The sequence below is a fragment of the Myxine glutinosa genome, chromosome 2 (genome assembly GCF_964187855.1).
Source record: "Myxine glutinosa chromosome 2, kmMyxGlut1.1, whole genome shotgun sequence".
NCBI classification, from domain to species: Eukaryota; Metazoa; Chordata; class Myxini; order Myxiniformes; family Myxinidae; genus Myxine; species Myxine glutinosa.
Window position 1 is genome coordinate 61,840,439 of NC_136262.1, and position 20,909 is coordinate 61,861,347.

General features: G+C 41.2%; 1 protein-coding gene across 1 annotated transcript in view; it reads left to right on the forward strand.

Annotated features, from left to right (window-relative positions):
- STX12 (syntaxin 12) overlaps positions 1 to 20,700 on the forward strand; it is a 47,049-nt gene extending 26,349 nt beyond the window's left edge. The window contains exons 4-10 of the mRNA XM_068108084.2: positions 10,469 to 10,562; positions 10,801 to 10,944; positions 12,747 to 12,796; positions 12,918 to 13,023; positions 13,178 to 13,250; positions 15,254 to 15,336; positions 19,427 to 20,700. Of these exons, the coding sequence (XP_067964185.1) occupies positions 10,469 to 10,562; positions 10,801 to 10,944; positions 12,747 to 12,796; positions 12,918 to 13,023; positions 13,178 to 13,250; positions 15,254 to 15,336; positions 19,427 to 19,522 (646 nt within the window). The 3' untranslated portion in view covers positions 19,523 to 20,700. The remainder of the gene's footprint in view (positions 1 to 10,468; positions 10,563 to 10,800; positions 10,945 to 12,746; positions 12,797 to 12,917; positions 13,024 to 13,177; positions 13,251 to 15,253; positions 15,337 to 19,426) is intronic.
- Positions 20,701 to 20,909: the final 209 nt, after the last annotated feature.

Genomic DNA, 20,909 nt, shown 5'->3' on the forward strand with positions numbered 1-20,909 from the left:
ACAGTGAAGACTGTCCGGCAGCACGCTTCCGGCAGCCAATCACAGAACGCTTTGTTGCGTAGGCGTGGCCGATGTGAGAGCGAGCGGAGCTGAGCGCGTTACGAGCTGACCGCCATTACGGTTCGTAATTCGATTTCTTATGCGCATTATTTCTCCCAATTCAGTCAGAGCGAAGGGCGGAAGCGAAGAGCGTTGTTTTTTTTGTTTACGGGCGTACGGGCGGGGTAGAGCGTACGGGTAGCGTTTTTTTTTTTTTTTGGCAAGGAACGGGCACCCACGTACGGGCAATGCCCTAGTATATATATATATATATATATATATATATATATATATGTACATACATACATACAATCATGTATACACAATGCCTTCAGAAAGTATTGACACCCCTTGAATTTTTCACAGCTTGTCACAACCTGAATTTAAAATGGGTTAAATTGAGATTTTTTTTTTTTCCCCACTGATCTTCACATAATACCCCATAATGTCAGTGGAATTTTTTTATTGTAGAATATTTACAAAGTAATTAAAAATGAAAAGCTGAAATTTTTTAAGTCGATAAGTATTAAACCCCTTTGCTATGACGCACCAAATTAAGCACTGGTGCATCCATATTCCTTTGGTCATCCTTGAGATGTCTCCACAACTTGATTGGATTGTCTCCACAATATTTAGTAAGAAGCATACGTTTCTATGTAAGGTCCCACAGTTGACAGTGCACATCAGAGCAACAACTCTACCATGAAGTCCAAGGAACTGTCTGTAGAACTCCATGATACAATTGTAAAGACACAATGACACATAGATATGAGGAAGGGTATAAAACAATTTCCAGAGTGTCGATCGTTCCCAAGAGCACAGTGAGCTCCATCATTAGGAAATGGAAAGCATATAGAACTACCCAGACTCTTTCTAGAGCTGGCTGTCTGGCCAAACTGAGCAACCAGGCAAGAAGGACCTTGGTCAGGGGGGGTCACAAAGAACCCAGTGACCACTTTGACAGAACTACAGAGTTCCTTGACTGAGATGGGAGAACCTGCTGGAAGGAGAACAGTCTCTGCAGCACTTCACAAATCTAGGCTTTATGGGAGAGTGGCCAGACGAAAGCCACCCTGAGAAAAAGGCACATGACAGCATGTCTGGAGTTTGCAAAAAGGCACGTGAAAGACTGAGCATGAGGCAAAATATTTTGTGATCTGATGAGACAAAAATGGTACTCTTTGGCCTGAATGCAAAATGCTACGTCTGGTGGAAACCGAGCACAGCTCATTGCCCATCTAACACCATCCCTACTGTGAAGCTTGGTGGTGGCAGCATCATGCTATGGGGATGCTTTTTAGCGGCTAGGAGACTTGCAAGGATAGAGGGAACAATTAATTGAGCCAAATACAGGCAAATCCTTGAGGAATACCTGCTTCAGAGTGCAAAAGACCTTAGACTGCGGCGAAGATTTACGTTCCAACAGGACAATGACCCCAAGTATACAGCCAAAGCAACACTGGAATGGCTTCAGAACAAGAAGGTGGAAGTCCTTGAGTGGCCCAGGCAAATCCCAGACATGAATCCCATTGAGAATCTGTGGAAAGTCTTGAAGATTACTGTTCACCGATGCTCCCTATCCAACTTGACAGAGCTTGAGCAAATCTGCATGGAAGAATCTCCCCAAATCCAGATGTGCAAAGCTGATACAGATATACCCAAGAAGTCTCAAAGCTGTAATCGCTGCCAATGGCGCTTCTACGAAGTATTGATCCAGCAGGTTGAAATGCTAATGTAAATTATATATATATGTATTTCATTTTTTTTATTGTTTTGTAAAGACTTCTAAAAAAAAATAAAAAAATTCCACTCTGACATTATTAGTGTAGGCTGTTATGTCATTTCGTGTTTTTTTTTTTTGTTAAAAGCAAAATTCCACTTGATTCCTTGTCTTTGGGGTGTCACATGTTCGAAAAAATAGGTTGTTAATTTTTTTAAACGGATTAAGGGTGTCAAATCCAAGATGGCCACCAAAATATATAAATTCCCTTAAAACTGGTATTCTGAACACAGTATGAGGTCCAAATTAATGATAATACCCATAATTTCAATACCAAGGAGTTCAAAAACAATTAATTTCAATATGGCAGTCAAATTCAAAATGGTGGAAAAATCCAAGATGGCCGCCACTTCTTAAATAACCACAGTACAAAAACTTAATGTTCTTGATAACACAAATTGTGAATGATGAAATAGGTCCATTTTGGTGGTAATGCCCACATAAGTAATGCTAGGCCGTTGGAGAAACATGTTACTGATTCGTTGAAATCGGTGGATGCCAGCCATAGTGAGAAATAGTGAGAAAATCCAATATGGCTACCACTGTTTTACACAAAGGTCCACATTGCTATAACAATGATAGCGTAATGTAATTTCCTGTTTGACCATATTTAAATATTCCTGTCTCACAATCATCTGTTTTACCTTACAAGTCCTCGTGTTCATCTCCCACAATGTTCTGAGCTGGTTGTTCATTGTTGCTACAGCCGTAGTTCAAACAGCTACAGACCTCTGTGCATGGGAATTTATTGCTACGGCAACTACAGGAGTTTCCTTTGCATCCTGATTTGCAGCCACATTTTACCAGCTTAGTCACGGCCTTTGGTGCTGGAGGGTTCAAACACATCACCGGAAGAAATCTATTTTCCTCTGACTTCCATCCGTAGTCAGTGGGAGAAGGAAGGGACGGTTGACTTTCGCATGCCTGCATCCATATCATTGCAATATAATGTGCTCGCAGAATGTGTGGTGTCAATGATCCAGAGGTTGGAGGCAGACTCTCTCCCTCGGCCTGTCGATTTGAGTACAAGAACCATCGTAGTGCATTTACTTTGGTGTGTGTTTTGGATCTGTACAACAAGCAAACGAACCTTTCCAGTTGGTCAATTGCGTTTGGAGAGGGTGTAGCAGCAGATTTTCCAAGTGAAGCAAGTGAATCCAGTATCATATCATCGCAGGACATGAACACCTTCATACACCAGTCCTTTGTCCTGCCGGCGAACCTGCCACACATATCTGATCCTGTGAAAGAATGAAACCCGAGAATAGCTGAGGCGCGGTTAACTCCTAACTTTTCAAAGATAGGTTTGACTGCAATTTTCCTATTCAGTTTTCCTTTTCCGGTAAGGAAATATGTCTCAGCAGGTAGCTGTGGATACATGTGGATCATCAGCAAGAAGACATCGGTATCTGGAGAGTCTATTACAAGTTCTACATCGCCGTTAACTGTTAGGGCATGGAGCAAGAGTAACGTATCCGCTTCTTCATGACCGTGTTTTACCAATTCATCAGGCACACTTACATTGCCTTTTGTGTCAGTGCCGAAGGTTACCATGAACTTCTTCAATTTGTTGGCAGCGCTGTTGCTGTGATCCAGAGTCTTTGCAGCTAAATACTCTACAAGTTCTGCCTTGGTTTTGACACTTGAAAGGAAGTCCTTCAAGGAAATATTCTGGATCAGTGTACTATCTTGGATGTGATAGTAGGTCGAGTTTCCCTTTGTTCTCTTTTTTCTCATTTGCTCTTTCAGAGAACTTTCGACGTATCTGTCAAATACCAGTCTTACTTCGTCGTAGTTAGCTGCAATCCTGATAGGCTTTTCAAGAAATGACATGGCAAAATCACTGCATGTTTTCATTTTGTCTGTCTTGGAGATGGAGTTAATGAGGGCCATGCCATCTATGACTACAACTTTAAATTTCTCAGACATGTCGGACATGTCAGTTGAAGCTTCTTGCTCAGGCTGCGCTTCTTGTACTTCAGGCGCCTCGGCTTGGGGTGGTACTTCAGTTTGGGAGTTTTCACTCAATACTTGGTCGCCAGAAACACTCGGTATGGCATTAGCTGGATCACTTGTGGCTTCTGTTGGGCTAGGTTGCTCCTTGGTAACTAGCGCTTCAAGATGATGAAGGACCTTAGCCTTGTCATATGCTAGAAGTGACCCATCCGAAGCGAAAAGGGCACGTGGAACAATTCCAAATTCATACTTCCCAATACAGTCCTTTAGATCAAGGTCTGGACGGCTTCTTGATGCTACTATAAACCTCTGTAGGAGTCCTCGTTCTTCTTTGACTTTAATGAGTTTGTCACCTGCTTTCACTTTCTTCACTGTGTTGGCACTTTTGAAAGTGCCTATGTTCTTTCTCTTCATTGGATCCCACACTGAAAGTTTTCCTTCTGTAAGGCGTTCTTTGACAAATGTCTGGAACAACTGTTGTCCGATGGCATCGCGGTCTACTATGTCCTTTGTTACCTTTTCATCAATTACTTTCTTGGTAAGAAGGTTACACAGGTCACTCTCATCGGTTACGAATGGGTCTCCATGAACAACAAATACCTCTGTCAATCTAGCGGAATTTCTCATTACTCGGGTGGACTTTCCCCCTGTGATCTCGTGGTGTTGGTCTCTGGTATCAGCACCTTCCATGCCATATTCTCTTTGAAACTCCTCTACTAGATTAGACAAGTCAGGTGCAATCAGGAAGAAACGGTCTAGAGCTCTCTCAATTTGGGTTATTCCAGTAATGCCTCCAATGACCTTGAGTTTGCGGTTCTCCTGCTCAATTCCGTGATCTGGACCTATTGAAGTGAATGCAGCAATCCCCTTCGTCACACAGAAATTTCCTTTCAGGAGTTCTGCCCAGACATCTGGAAAAACTTGTTCTGTTTGCTGCATTGTTGACAGGTACAAAGGGAGCAAACGTGCGTAGTTCAGGTGGTCGTGAGCAAAGAAGTACTTGATAAGAGCTTCAGTAAGATAAGCTTGATAAGAGCTTGATATTTTGAATTTGACTGCCATATTGAAATTAATTGTTTTTGAACTCCTTGGTATTGAAATTATGGGTATTATCATTAATTTGGACCTCATACTGTGTTCAGAATACCAGTTTTAATGGAATTTATATTGTTTGGCGGCCATCTTGGATTTGACACCCTTAATCCGTTTTAAAAAATTAACAACCTATTTTTTCGAACATGTGACACCCCAAAGACAAGGAATCAAGTGGAATTTTGCTTTTAACAAAAAAAAAACACGACAGCCATTTTTAAGACATAGCAGCCTACACTATAAAAGATCTACACATATTATGGAGTATTATGTGTAGATCAGTGACAAAAAAATCTCAATTTAATCGATTTTAAATTCAGGCTGTAACACAACAAAATGTGAAATAGTCAAGGGTCGTATGAAAAAGTCTGAAGGCACTGTATTTATATATTTATATTTATGCTTGTATTTATTTATATATTCCTTTTTTTTTTTGATAGAACATTGCAGTGAGTGGGATTGATTATACTGTACATCGTTTTAAATAAAAAACGGTCACATCCAACCAAAAAAGTACACTTAACTCGATTCATTTTGCTAGTCTAGTAATCCTAATAATAATTTGCATTTGGCCATTGGCTTTGACACCAATACCAATTTTTATTACAGACCCTAGCCATCAAAAAGATACGTATATGGAACAAAGTTTTAAATGGGGCACATCACCACCATTAGAGCATTTAAATTGCATCAGATATGGCAATAAATGTGAATCGTCACTCCCTGTTTGCCGGCTCGATGACAGAAGACACTATTTGCATTTTTGCCATCTGCATCCCAACACCATTTAGAATCCTGTGTGGGCACGAGCAACTTGATAATAACCAAAAATGCTGGTTTACATCTATAGTCTATAGGTGGTTCTCAAATAAAAAATTTTGGACTACCGCCCCCTTCTGCCCTCTTGGACCGGCCCAATGCCCCCCTTGTCCTATCGTTTGTGGTCAGACACCCAGAATGTATGTAGAGAGGAAGCAAAAATAACAGAAGCCAAATATTTTCTGAATAATATTTTACTTTATTTTACTTTACTTATTATTTTATTTTGCACGACCTACAATGTTTCAGCAGAACAGGTCCAGGTGAGGCAAACTGGGAATCTGTTATCACAGGCCCAAATACCGTTGGTGTGAAGGGTGGGCCCAGTGACTCGCTGCGAGATTACGAACGTCTGGCTCCATCTCAGTGAGGTAGAGATGCAGATCGCCCCTCTTGGTAATGTCAAGGCGGTTTCGATACTTGGTCAGCAGCACCGTCACGGCGCTGAACCGTCTTTCAACGAGGTATGATGTGGGGAACGCCATCAGCAGCAGTTCTGCCTCTGTCCACATTGCGGGGTATTCGCCCCACTCCAGAATCCAGGATTTACCGTATTCATGCTGCGAGAATCATGCCTTCGCCTCATCATCATTGTGGAGGTTGATAATTTCGTCCTGTAATTCGCGCTTCACATCTTTAATGTCACATTTGAATGGGTTGATCACCCATGCTGGCACCGACAGTTCTAGCATGTCTCTGAAACGCTGCTTTATATCTCCACGAATCTTCTCATGGTGATTGCAATAAACGAGCAGCTCTTCATCAGAAACAGCAGTTTCCTTTGCCAACTGGGGAAAGTGGTACATATCTCTGCTGCCGAGGGGTTCCCTGTGCAGAGTCGCCTTGGTTACGAACGTGCCGATCACTTTCTTTGCTTTAATCAGCGTCATATGGTCACCCTGGAGTTGTTTGTTGACATCATTCAGTATGCTGAATATGTCCGTGAGGTAAGCCACATCATGCTCAATCGCATTCACTTTCTCCGATAGCTCCGTATCAATTTCCGACAGAAACTCGACCACTGTTGAGAAGAAGGCATGGAAACGGGTCAAACCTAATACCTACACGACATCAGCAAATATGTGATCATAAAAACCATGCGAAGGGGGAAAGAACGTGGTCGTTGATTGGATGGCCAATTTGCCGAATGGTGCCGGGTAACCTGTTCAGACTGCAGGAAGCCCAATGAGTGCTCCAAATCGCCGCTGCTCCTCTAAATCGCCAGTGCCCCCCAAATCATTGCCAGCGCCCCCTACCGCCCGTGGACTCTCGAGCACCCTCCTGAAAGTTCCCAGCGCCCACTGGGGGGGCGGTAGGGACCACTTTGAGAACCTATAGTCTATACTATGAGTTGTTTATTTGTCCATCTGTCTATGTCTGTGTCACCATTTTTCTTAGAGATGGCTGAACGGGTTTTCGTCAAACTTTCGGAGATTCTTCTGTGTCGGGGAGTGCTTTAGACAAAAAAAAAGTTTTTCTAAATTCTGAAAGAAAAGTTGGATTTTTGGGGGGATTTTATCGCTCTCTACGTCTACAGTGCCTAAGCCTTTGTAGCTATGTGAAAGGTAATATTACATGATCCCCAGCCAGATTCCTTCGTGAGTGTGGGGAAGTGTTTTAGGCCAACAAAAATATAGAAAAAAAACAAAATTAGATATCTTCCAAATGCCAACAGGATTAGAACAGCACTAAGGCAACGCCCCTGCTAGTAACCAAAATATAACACACGGTTTATTTACAATTACATGAAATATGTTCCCCAGGCTTTCATATGGACGGAAGATCTTGCTTATTTGAGCCTAAAGGTCCAGTGCAATAGAGTTTCATGTTTGGTTTAATGAATAACTTTGATTTCTCCAAAATGCATATTAATCGCTGTTTTACACAATTTTACTTGCACTAGTCCTTTAAGACATTAAACACGCCACATAAAAGACCATAAAAAAAGACAACACCACAGAATACTCTTTTACGGCCTGTTTGGGTGCCGCAACTCCGACGGGGTGTTGTCCAGAACAACCAGAGACAGGCAGGTACCATGGTCCCGCAGGGTAGAAAGGAGAGCTGGCTTGACGCTAGCACTGCAGCTTTGGGTGGGAGAGGAGCAGATGGGGTGATTGGTGGGAGGTGCTGGCTCTGTCTTGAATCCTGGTAAAAAGAACAATTGGTCTGATGAGTCAATGTCACCTGCATGTGACCGATGGTAGAACCTACTGTAGGGACGTTTTCTGTCGTGTTGTTCCTCATTAAGACAACCACTCCCTTCTTACAAGACCTGTATTCATGGATGCCAATGCCAGATCCCACCATTCTTGTGCAGTTACCGACTTTTTGTGAAGCGATGCCATCACAATATTGCGCTGGCCAGCAAGGAGTCATTATTTAAATCAAACAGAGCACGTTTGGGACATTTTTGGGTGTAATACGAAGAAAATGGACCCTCCTGTGCAGACACTGGCACAGTTGGAGACTGCTTTGCACCATGAATGGCAACAACTCCCTTTGGATTCTCCCCCCGGGTTTCTTAAGGGAATGAGAAGGAAGGAAGGTTGCAGCAGTCATTCGTTATAATGATGCTTACATATATTATTGACCTTTTGAGACATTCACTATGTTATGACGTCACCGGATGTCATTTTAATTTGTCTTGAGCCCTACATCACAGGATGTCTTGCCACCAGACCCATTATAAAGTCATCGTGGTTTGGTGTAAAACAGTGCCATTAAAAACGTCTTAATTTTATGATTTCAAAAAATAAATAAAACCTCTGAATTTGTCGATCATTCAAATTTTACAAATTTTCTTTTTCATTCTGACTAATTTTCGGTTTCTAACGGTTTCTGACTATTTTTCTACATTATTGCTATGATCCAGGAGGTGATCCTATGATCCTATGATCCTATGCTCCTATGATCCAGGAGGTTACTTTCCAGAGGTGCCATTTGGCGCCCCATCCACTCCGCGCCTAGTGCGGTCGCCCCCTCTACCACCCCCCCCCCCCTCCCCATCATCGCCACTGACAGAGAGGTAGTGTATGTCGAAATGGACAAAATGATTAGATTTTGGTGAAGATCCGGATCTGGCTAGTAGAATTTTTTAAAGTGATTCTTCACCATTGGGAGATAGAGCCAAAAACGATATATAGCAGGATATCCCAAAAAGTTGTGGACGGATTTGGACGAAATTTGGTGGGCAGGTTGTGTGTGTGACAAGGAAGAATCGATTCAATTTTGGTGAAAATCCGGATCCGGATTCGGTTCGTATAATTTTTTTTTTAGCTGATTCTTCACCATAGGGGGGAGATAGGGCCAAAAACAACATATAGCAGAATATCTCAAAAAGTTGTGGACGGATGATTTTGATTAAATGTGATTCTGTGTTGTGATTTTCGGGGATACAAAACATAAACTGTTCACCTGGTGGAGGGAGGTATGCTCTCTACTGAGTGCCGTTCTAGTTTGGCATGAAACTACCTGCCTGCAAAGATCGTGTGTGTGCGTGCGTGCGTGCGTGCGTGTGTGTGAGAGAGAGATAGAGATAGAGATACCTCTGCACCATTTTGTCAGATGGTTTTGACATTAAAATAAAATTACCAGTTCGTTGTCGTCACTAATATAAAAGAACCGGTACTTCCAAATGTTTTTGTTGTTGTTGTTCTTTTGGGGGCTTATTTTTAAGCAGCACTTCCTTTTTCAGCGGTACTGGTTTGGTATCCATCCTACGGTGCCCTGGTGCCATTTAGAGTCCAAAGTGCCCAGTGTGGACTTTTTCTGCATATTGGCAAGACCAGAAAGGGCAGGCAGATCATCCCCTCCATGAAGGATTCTTCATGAGCCAGCTTGGCTTTTGCTGACGATCAAAACCATTCCACTATCTTTTTAATTTCCTCTGAGCATTGTCATTACCTCTGCCACCAAAGGTGGACAGAGGTTACTTTTTCCACCCCTGTCTGTCTATGAGCAAGACATCTCAAAAAGTTGTAGACAGATTCGGACAAAATTTGGTGGACAGATTTGTTTGAGAAGGATTAATTGATTTGATTTTGGTGATGATTAGGATACGCAAAATTTTAAGTGATTTTTCACCACAGCGATTTTTTTTTCATTCATTTTTTTATTTTATACAAGATCGAGGCCCGCGTAGGAGCTAAAGTGGGACCAAAGACTATATATGGCATGATATTTCAAAAAGTTGTGCATGAGTTGTGACAAAACTTTGTGCATGAGTTGGGTAGGTGACAAGAACAAGCCGATTAGATTTTGTTTCAAGTCCGGATCCAGATCCGGCCTATGAGTGCAATACAAAATGTAAACTATTCAGTCTGGCAGAGGTATGCACTCTACCAAGTGTCATTCTAGTTTAACACGCATTTCAAAGAATTGTCGACTTCAAAAACTATTAAGGTCATTTAGCACAGAGATCTAAAGTTCCTCAAATTGAAGTGTTTAGTTCTAACCTTTTTTATATTTAAATTTCCACCACCTTTTCCTTTGAAATCACAAACTTTGTCTTGCCTTTAGTTCCCAACAGTACTGCATCAGTACCTTCCTTTTTTTCAGATGAGGAAATTAATTTTGAAAAGCTCCTGCAGCTCCCATGACAACTGTCTGTGTTCACTTCACAGCAGCACAAAGATGCAGAAATGGAGATTAATACACGGTTTAACACTTGAGATGAAACACCTGCAATTTAAAGGCAGAACTGTAAAACCATAGGCTTGAATGTTGCTGTGCTGTGTGCTGGTTCTCAACAACACTGTCCATCTTTGACTGTGAGTGAAGGAGACAGTTGCAGCAGCAGACAAACCAACTTGCAAAGGAAACAAATCAACATCTAAAAGAGCTCGGTTCCTTACCTGCTGCACAATCTGAACAAGTACGTTTTTAATAAGTGGTTGCAGTTGTTTAAAGCAGACGAGTCCATAGTTCAATAATTTTCCTTTTCAAACCTCGAAATTTAAATCTGAGTCGGTACCTTTCTCACCATGACTAGATATCTGATGTTTTGTGATTTCCCGATTATAGAACGGTCATGATACTACTTAGAACCATTGGATAAGGTTATGTTATTATTTGCTGACTGATGTCTCTTCCCGTTTTCTATCCATTTTCAGCGACAGCGGAAGCTGCAGCGAGATCGGCTCGCGTCCGAATTCTCCACTGCACTCAACAACTTTCAAATCGTGCAGCGGAAAGCCGCTGAGAAGGAGAAGGAAAGCGTGGCACGTGCACGAGCAAACTCCCGCCTTTTGCAACCGGTGCGTAGTTTTCTACCGTTTCCCTTTTTATAAACTAACCTCGTTCAATTTGTTACACTCATGGAAGTTTGTCACTTGTACTGAAACTTCTTCACACCCAAACAGTCATCACCAAACTTGGTAGTTATGATTACCACATGGGATGAAGATGCAAGAGCAGTATCATTTTTGGGCCTGCCCTCTGGGGTGGGGTCAAAATATCAAATACCAAAGAATGCAGTTACATCAGTCAAATAGCATCTACTTCACTCTAGTTTTTTAGGGTGGAATTTTTTTTTAATGGTGGAAAACCATTACTCTGCCGAGTCTGACTAAACCATCCATAGAATAATCGTGGCATTATGCAGCTTTGCATACTGAGCATGGTAGAAAGCAATGGCATCCTTCAAATTCAATTGCTGCTGCGTTAAATTTTGCATTTTCTAGGAGCGGCTTATGCTAATTATTAATTTTTCTGAACGTGAACAGACTGTTGCACAGTCAGTTGGCTTGTGTGATTAAAACTATTTGTACAAAATTGGTCAATGCAAAAAACCTCAGATTTATATGGCTGTCAAACAGCAATTGATTAACAGTTTATTTGAACATGTGTCCTTTGTCCTTTTGTACAATGTTGCGCATTTCCTCACTGGTTCCCTTCCTCTGCTATATTTAAAGACACCAAGTTTCAAGTTTATATCAGAAGGCCTGACAGGTGATTCTGTGCAGGTTTTAATCCCTCGGATGGGTGGCAAGAAGGTCGAGCGATGCGCACACTCACCTCTGAGCTGTCTAGCTAAGGTTTGAATCACGGCCCAGCAATAAACTGTCACCCTGGTGTCTCGCAGTCAGGGTGAGGCATCAATGTGCATGCCATCCCTCTGATAGATGTTAAACTGGGTGCCATATCTGCCAGCTTCAGTCAGTGAATGTTAAAGATGTCCTTCAAGAAGAGTAGGGGAGCGAGTTATCACTGGCTCACTGAACAGATTCCAAATTCCTGCTTTAACCTACAGGGGGCACTGCACCAGCAGCACAACCGTGTTCCCAGGAATGACACAATTAGCAGCCACAGGCTGCATACGAAATGTATGTATGTAACCCCTTGGATGCACAAAAATATGTTATGATGCTGATTATTACCTCTGCCACCAAAGGTGGACAGAGGTTGTGTTCACCCCTGTCAGGATGTCTGTCTGTTTGTGTCTCAAAAAGTGTCTCAAAAAGTTATGGACGGATTAGGACGAAGTTTGATGCACAGGTTAGGTGTGTGACAAGGACGAATTGATTCGATTTTGATGAAGATCTGGATACTATCATTTGAAGTGATTCTTCTCAATTGTGAGATAGGGATAAAAACGATAAAAAGTACAAAAAAAGCCAAAAACGATAGGGCCATAACACAATATCTCAAAAAGTTATGATAGATTTGGGCGACACTTGGTGGATGAGTTGGTTAGGTGATGAGAAACAAGCCGATTAGATTTTGGTTTAAGTCCAGATTCAGATCTGGCCTATCACTGTGATACAAAACGTAAACTGTTCAGCCTGGTGGTGGAGGTATGCAATCTACCGAATGCCGTTCTAATTGTGCATCTTTTCTTGAGCTCAACTCCTAAAGTAGGGAACACGACTTCAGCATTAAGGGGATTAGTGATCCTGTAGCTTCTGACCACAACCATTCAGTATATCCTTCTTTTACTTGAATGTCACCATTTAAATTTAAGGCAGAAACACTAAGTTCTTCCACAAATTACAAAGTTGAAATGATGTTGTGCTCCTTTTTTTGATGTTTTTTTTTTTTTTTTTTTTTTTTTTTTCAGGGTGGAATTTTTGATGAAGGTTCAAAAGAAACACAACTTGTTGACTTTGGGTACGTTTAAGTACAGAAACCGTTGATATGCATTTGTGATTATGCAGAAACCGTTGATATGCAGTATTGTTTTGTATCATTAACGAGGTGCATTTGCTTTTTCTCTCGGCACCTGTTGCAGACCTGAGTCTGATCGGCAGATGCAAAGCCAGGATGAGAGCATGGGTATAACTGCTCAAGATCTGGAGGAATTGAAAGAGCGTGAAGGTGCCATTGTGCAACTGGAGGTTTGTATCCGAAAGGACAGTCTCGTGGTCTCTCAGGACTGATTGGAATTTGAATGCCTTGAAAATGATGTCTTTTATCGGGTGCTTTTGTATATTGTTAAAATAATGCGTTATATTTGATCTGGTTTTGCAACAAAAAATGTTTTCCCTTCAGGCAGATATTGTGGATGTGAATCAGATATTCAAGGATCTTGGCAGCATGATCCACGAACAAGGTGACATGATCGGTAAGTTATCCAGCATGATACACTGGTCATAGGCTCCGACAGAGTGCTTGAGGCTAAGTTTTCTCTATTTTCCATCTTGTTGGAGATAATTGCTGCACTTTGCCTCATAACATATGTATGGCCTACTTCCCAAGAGTCATCTCGGTGGGAATGCCAGGGTCTGAGGGTTTGATTTTAAGTGCCTCTTGGAATATCTTTCTGATGATGCAATTGAGCTTAAGAACCAAATCCTCAGATCATGAATTGGTGAGGAAGTTTAAAATTAGGCTAAACAGGCAAGCTCTTGGCTGATTTGCTGATGTGACTCGATACAAAAAAATCATCATAGTCATCGTCAGCATCACGATGTTTGCAAGCATCTTGAGATTCCATCACATTTTCTCCAGAAAAGAGATTACGGCCTAAATTAATTTTTATACCTTACCGTGCCATTTATTATGTACTAGCAAAGGTAACCGGTGTTCTAAGGCAATGCAGTGTTGCTTGGTGACCGGAATATTAAGAAAGGGGGAGGGAAGGAAAGGGGTGAAAGAGAGAGGGGGAGGGGAGGGATAAAGCAAGGGGGTGGGCAGGGGAGCAGGATGACAGGGAGGGGAGGAGATCAAGGGGATGAGGAGTGGAGAGAACAGGAGAGGAGGGGAGCTCGGGGTGGGGGGGGGGAGAGCAGAAAGGAGCAGGGGGATGGTGAGGGGGTGGGGTTTCATGGTCTTAGAGTTATGGAGGAGACAGGCACACACCCACAGTCTTTTATTATTATAGATGCAAGTATGGAGGAATATTAATGCACCCCACCCCAAATTCCCAAACTCATGCTGCATAAATGTCCTTTCCTCCCCTCCTCCCTTCCCCCTGGAGGAATTTTTGTGTGCGTGCGTGCGTATACGTGCACATCAGCATTAGTGCACAAAACCAATATCATGTCTGTCTGGTTTATCAGCGATTTACATCACTATTAGCATTTCTCAGTCACTAATGGTCACTCTATTATAGAACTTGCTGAAGCACATTGATAGTCCATGGGTGCCAACTTTATCGCTGTTTAGATATATCTGCGTGATTGGCTGGTGGTTATCCAATCACTGATGTTTGTTATGAATGCTGTTGATTGGATTGGCCTAAATCTTTAGAATCTCAGAGCACTGGAATGTTAATATGTTCAAATGGCATTCAAAAGCATAATGTTAAAATGGCAATCTCATTGGACACTATAATTTACGGATCGCTTAATTAATTTCTATGGAAAGGTTGATGAGGTGATGCGATTATTTTGTGACATTACCAATAAAGACATGAATCATTGTTACGCTTTTTTTGATCATATTGGGGATCCATAAGCATCACGGCACAACTTTTAAATGTACGAGTGGCGAATGGTTTTCATTGGTCTTCACGGCCCTGCAGCATTGCTGCCTGCTTGTCGTACTGCTTGAGCATTAGCTTGCCTTTCACCAAGCCCATATGTGCTTGGGCCAGGGTGGAGATTCTGTGTTCGTTATTATTATTGCCAAATTATACTACTACTATTATTGTTGTTGTTAATATTATTAGTATTAATTAATATATGCATTGTTGCAATGTTATCATTGTTTTTGTTAATTATTTTGTAATTAAACTGCAATGCCGTGGAAGGACATATTAAGCTGCTCTCCATACACCTTAACATGGCATGCGTTTAAAACACGGGAATTCTTCTGGATTCTTCATAGTTAATTAGCCGAATCAACTCGGGTTGTCATGAGCAATCATTTTGGCGTATCACTCTCCATATCAGGTCCAGTCGAACTCCACGAAAAACATTTACACACACACACACACACACACACACACACACACACACACACACACCTCGTTTTTTCATTTCTGTTCCTCACAATTCTATCCCTCTTTCACACACACACACACACACACACACACACACACATCTCACCCATTTATAGTAGTTGTGGTGGTTTGGGACAGCACAAACCCTGCATAGCTATGCCATTTCGATATCTATGTTGCAGACAGCATCGAGGCCAATGTAGAAACTGCAGAAACGAGCGTGCAGCAGGCCAACCGGGAACTCCGTGCAGCTTCACGGCATCAGGTTTGTTTGGTTCCATGCCCTGGAAGCCAAAAACAGAACTTGTTTGAACATTGGGTAATGTATTCCATACGTAGAGATGTTTGTAAAGGTATTTGGGATGCAAATAAGTCTCCCACCTCAAATTTACATTTGATATATTTTTTCCTCCAAAATTATTTGTTTTTAAGTTTGTGAGGAACCACCTTTAGAGGAACAAATTTAAGTTTGTGAGGAACATTGAATGAAATTGAATGAATGATCGTTTTAAGGCCATTTTCCCCACCAGAGCAGGAGTTAGCCTTGCGGGCCCCATGACAATCATGGTTCCCTGGTTGAGGCAATGTTTTTATGGCCGGATGCCCTTCCTGGCGCCAACCCTTAGTCACCTCTTACGATGCTGCGCAGGGATACGGTGTACCTATTCTAAACCGGGGTACACACCGGGATCATTCATCCCAGCAAGCTGGTACTCAATTTGCCGACCTCGGAAGGATGACAGGCTGAGTCAACCCCCCTGGTGTTAATTTAGCGATCGACCGGGATTCGAACCCAGGATCCTAGGATCCCAAGCCGGCACCCTAACCGCTAAGCCAACACCAGGCTTTGTGAGGAACATTGATCCAAATATATATATATATATAATTTCCCTTGTGAATCACGAAGCACTCTTCCAAAAAAAACCGATCCCCCTTTTCCCCATTGAAACATTGGCGTGACATTTGCGGCATTTTTCAGCAACTCATTCTCCACAATTGTCAGGGTCCAACATTATATCGTTTTTGGCCCTTTGCAATGTAATTGCTGTTTAATTTTCAAGTCAATCGGATGAAAAATGACAATTTTAGAAATTTTACATCAAGATGACCTTTGATCTCAATCAATAGGCTTCTTCCTCATAACAAACTCTACCATCTGGTGAAGTTTCGTGAAGATTCGATTACAATTGTGACATGTAGGCGATTGACAAACAAACAAACAAACACACAAACAAGAAGACGTCATGCAGAGCATGATACTTGCAAAGTCTACCCCTCCCCCCCCCCCCCACCCCCCCTACGAAAAAAAGATTGAAATTGATCCAGAAAACTGTCCATTTCATCAAGATCAAAATTGATGATCTTGATCAAAGCTTGGGTCAATAGGATGAAAAGTGACTATTTTTCAGATGAAAATTGATGCTTTTGGAAGTTTGACCTTGAGGTGTCCTTTGACCTTTTGACCTCAAATAGTTTTCCAATTTACTGACAATGTACAAATGCTATTCAATTTTCAAGTCGATCGGATGAAAATGGCGATTTTAGAAATTAGACCTCCAGATGACCTTTGACCTCAAAATCAATAGGCTTCTCAATTGTGACGACCTCTACAACTTGAAGTTTCATGACGATCGGTTTCGAATTGTGACCTGTAGGCCAGTGACAAACAGACAGACACAGAGAGAATAACAAACGCAACCGACCAATATACTTGAAAAATCTTCAATTTTGCAAGTAACAAACAGACAGACGGAGCTGTTAGCATAACCTAAGTTACAGGTAGTTACCACACACATAATGGTTAAAACATAACCGGAGGTAATTAGGAATTACAGCAATACCCCGGCCTACGTCATTAATTGGTTCCATAAGCCGTGACGTAACTCGGTTTTTGACGTAAACCGGGCGTAATGCCTTAAAAATGCCTTAAAATGAAGACAAACACCGTAAAACTAGAGTAAACAACTCGCGAAAGTATATAACTATCGCTAAACCTTAAAGAACACTAAACACACATTTTAGTCATATTTTTTAATGAGTAATGAACACAATTGATAAATGAATTTGTAAAGAATAATAAATAAAATTAATAAAATTATGTTATTCACCTTAAACTTGGCGTCTCCATCTCGTCGAAAATCTGACCCCTCTTCACATTCATGACAGCAGTCTTCGCTGACGGCGCTTTTTCAGTGACGTATGCGAGAATACATTCCCTATCATGAATGATGGTCGATACCGTCGACCGTGGCAGCCCTAAGGCATGCCCTATCACCGACACTTTTCACCTTTTTCATACCTTTTAATCAGATTTAACTTATCTTCCATCGTAACCACATTACGCTTGGAAACACTAGCACTATCCTTCTTAGGACCCATGGCTAACACAGACACAGTAAAGGAATAATCACAAAAATAACAGCGAAAGGCAAAGCAAGCACGCGACCGCAGCACAGGACAAAATGCATATGGCGTCACCTTTGTTTTGAATGAGAACCAGCAGCTACGCGTGCGTATACTGTACGTACATTGTTTTTTAGCTTCTTTTATTGTTAATTTTTATGTACTATTTTATTTATTACTCCCGTCAGGGAGTAATGTGTGTGTGTGTGTGTGTGTGTGTGTGTGTGTGTGTGTGTGTGTGTGTGTGTGTGTGTGTGTGTGTGTGTGTGTGTGTGTGTGTGTGTGTTCGTGAACAAGATATCTGGAAAAGTTCTGCATGGATTTGGATGAATGTTGGTGGGATGATTGCCCTTGGGATAAGGAAGAATTGTTTAGTTTTTGGTGAAACTCAGGATATTATTCCAGATCCAGGAATTTTTTGAAGGATTGTTTACCATTGGAAGATAGGGCTCTTTTTTTTTTTTTAACATTATCTTCTACTAGGGCATTGCCCGTACTATATCTATATCTAAAATTATATCCCCCCCCTCTATTTACATGAAATGGTTTGGTCCAAAGCGAACGGCTTCCGGAGCTTGGTAAAGAAATCGCCATCGCGTGCACAAACGCGCAGGAAAGCGAATGAATCGCAAATTCGTTTTTATTAGTTTTAAAACTTTATTAAAACATAGTTTAACGCCAACATAGTTTGCAAACGTGAAATAAATGAATACGCTCTCAAATGTGCCATCCGAGGCAGAGTGTGTCCGCCACGTTCGGCACACGCGATCGTTCGCTGCTCTCTGATTGGTTGAATCGTTTTTTGGACATAGCTCGGTAAGTAATTGTCCGATTAATATGAAACCTTGAAAAGGCACATCCTCGGGTCCCCAGCAATATACCTGGCAAGTTAAAAGTATATCGGACCCGTGGTTGTCGAGAAACAGCGGTCACAGACAAACAAACGTACAGACAGACAGACAGAGATTACTGGAATTATAGATAGATATATTCTATATTTAACATTGTGATATGAAAATAGTTTTCATATTTGTTGTAAATGTAGTTTAAACTCGTGGTATGCGTTAGAGCGGTGTATTTTGTTAGCAGCGTCGTCTTCAAGGTTCTTTTTTTTTCTTTCTAGTAAAGACATATTCTGTCATTTTAAAACCACCAAAGTGTGTATTCGGTTTCCCCATTTCATAAAATGTATCGTTTGATACGTATAATGCTTTAAAACTGTTTTTTTTTTTTTAAACCTCAGAAGAGATATCAACATTTACCTCAGCGAATGTCAATCGCGGTGTCAGTATTTGATGAACTTATAAAGACTTAGGTGAGTTATAAGTGTGACAAGCATGTGCACGGGATTCTTCCCAGAAGAATGAGTGGTCGCATTAGCCTGTCCGACTTAAAATGAACGTTTTGTTTTGACGTTTGGGCCAGTTTTACATGTTGTATCCCCAAGGAATGAAACGAACGTTTTTCCTGGCTTACAATTTTATTTGAAGTCACACATGCCTCAAAATACACTCACTTATATAGAATTGAACGCTGAATCCGAAAATGTAAGTGAAATTGCCTTGTTTTTTTTTAACATTATCTTCTATATATTCTAAATATATATCTGTGCAGTGTCTGTCTTGTGTTGTTTTGTCTTGTGTTGTCACTGAACTACTCCCTCAAACTTTTGTGAAATCGTACTATTCCAACTTGACCCACGGCGGGAGTATGCGCTCTACTGAGTGGCGTTCTCGTTTTAAATATATTTTAAAGGAAAGATTAATTTTTTTCACGTCCTCCTATTATGATGTAGGAGTGACGTAAAGTCGCACATAATGACGTTCGCTGAACTGAAATTTACTCGAGAAGAGTGGCGTAAAGTCGGATTTGATGTAGGCCAAAATGGCGTAAAACGGGGTATTGCTGTATTAAATAACCAACTACCTTCTCCACCTTTTTATTTTTTGCAGTCTTCTTCACGAAAGAAAATTTGCATCCTCGTCTTGTTATTAGCGATTGTTGCACTCGTGTTAGGAATTGTAATATGGGTGTCCACCAAAAAGTGACCTCGCCAGCGATATGTCCCACTTCCCAGGATCCTGCAAGGTCAGCCCACTGTCAGCTCACATTGCCTCATATGTTGCACGTGATGCTTCGTTTATCTCCTATCTTTGTTTGATGGTTTCCTTTTCAAAAAAAAGTTTTTTTTTTTTCATTATCTGGAAGATGTTGGAAATGAAGAGGGTTGGGTAACTCAACAATATGATCTTTAAAATTGTTCTTGAATCATAATTATTGAGCCATTTTAATTGTTTGCACTTTGTGTCAAAGCAATAGCATAAATACTTTTAATTTATTGTTATTGCTGCTGCCATTACCATGCCACCCCTTTCACCGTCACCACGTGCTGATTGCGATTTGACTGGCCTCGTTGCCTGGCAGCCATTTTGTGGTGAGGAAAACCATTCGATATCAGCATTTCATTGGAGCATCACTTGTGGGCGTGGCTTTCATTCTTCAAATTAGCGTTGGTGCAGTTGGATGCAGAAGAAAAGCATTCCTGTATAATAATTGTATTATATCCAGATTAGTGTGTGCACAGTGACCCAGCCCATCACCATCTATAGGTTTTTGACGTGGCACTTTTGCGTTTAATGAACGTATTATTCTTTTGAGCTGTTGGAGCAATAACCACCATTTTGTTGAAATCCAAGCATACACGCACCAAGTTATTTTGGCATTTGGCTACTGTCGCTTGGCAGGAATTTGAAATCATTAGGATAATCCTGGTATGCGATCTCTGCCACTTGCAGTTCAGTTGGTGTGAACACGATGATGCATGAAACATTTTGTGCCAAAATGTGGATGGCGTATAGTTTGATTTGTTTTGATGGGTTTATATGTACCAATTTTTTTGTTTTTTTATGTCGTTCAACTTGACATTTTTTAAATGAACTTATTTCCTGCTGTAAGCCTTACCCTCATCTGTCTGCCATATTTGTAATGATTATAGGTCTATGATGGATAAGGGCTAAGTTATACTTATTACATGTGTAAAAGTTGAAAAACTTTCATTCCTTTCCTCTTTTAATCCACACCTGTTCCAACCTCACTTTAAATCTTTGTTCTATTCCCTTCTTTTTCCCAATATTTTCTCAATTCATACCTTCCCTCACCCTGATATAATAAGTAATATGCCAATGATCCCTCTTCATGTCATTGGAATAAAGAGTACTTCCCATTTCGTTGGCTATCGTTTGTTTCACTTTGTGGCCTCGTATGATTATATCCATTAAGATGCGCTCCACACATTTCAGCTTACTATTAATTGGACGTTTATGGTTCAAACTTTACAACGAAACACAGAAAAATCGTTTCGGCTTTCATGCCACTATCGCAACATTATTGCCTCTTCCTAACTTGTTTGACTGGTGATGTTGCTAACTTATCCCA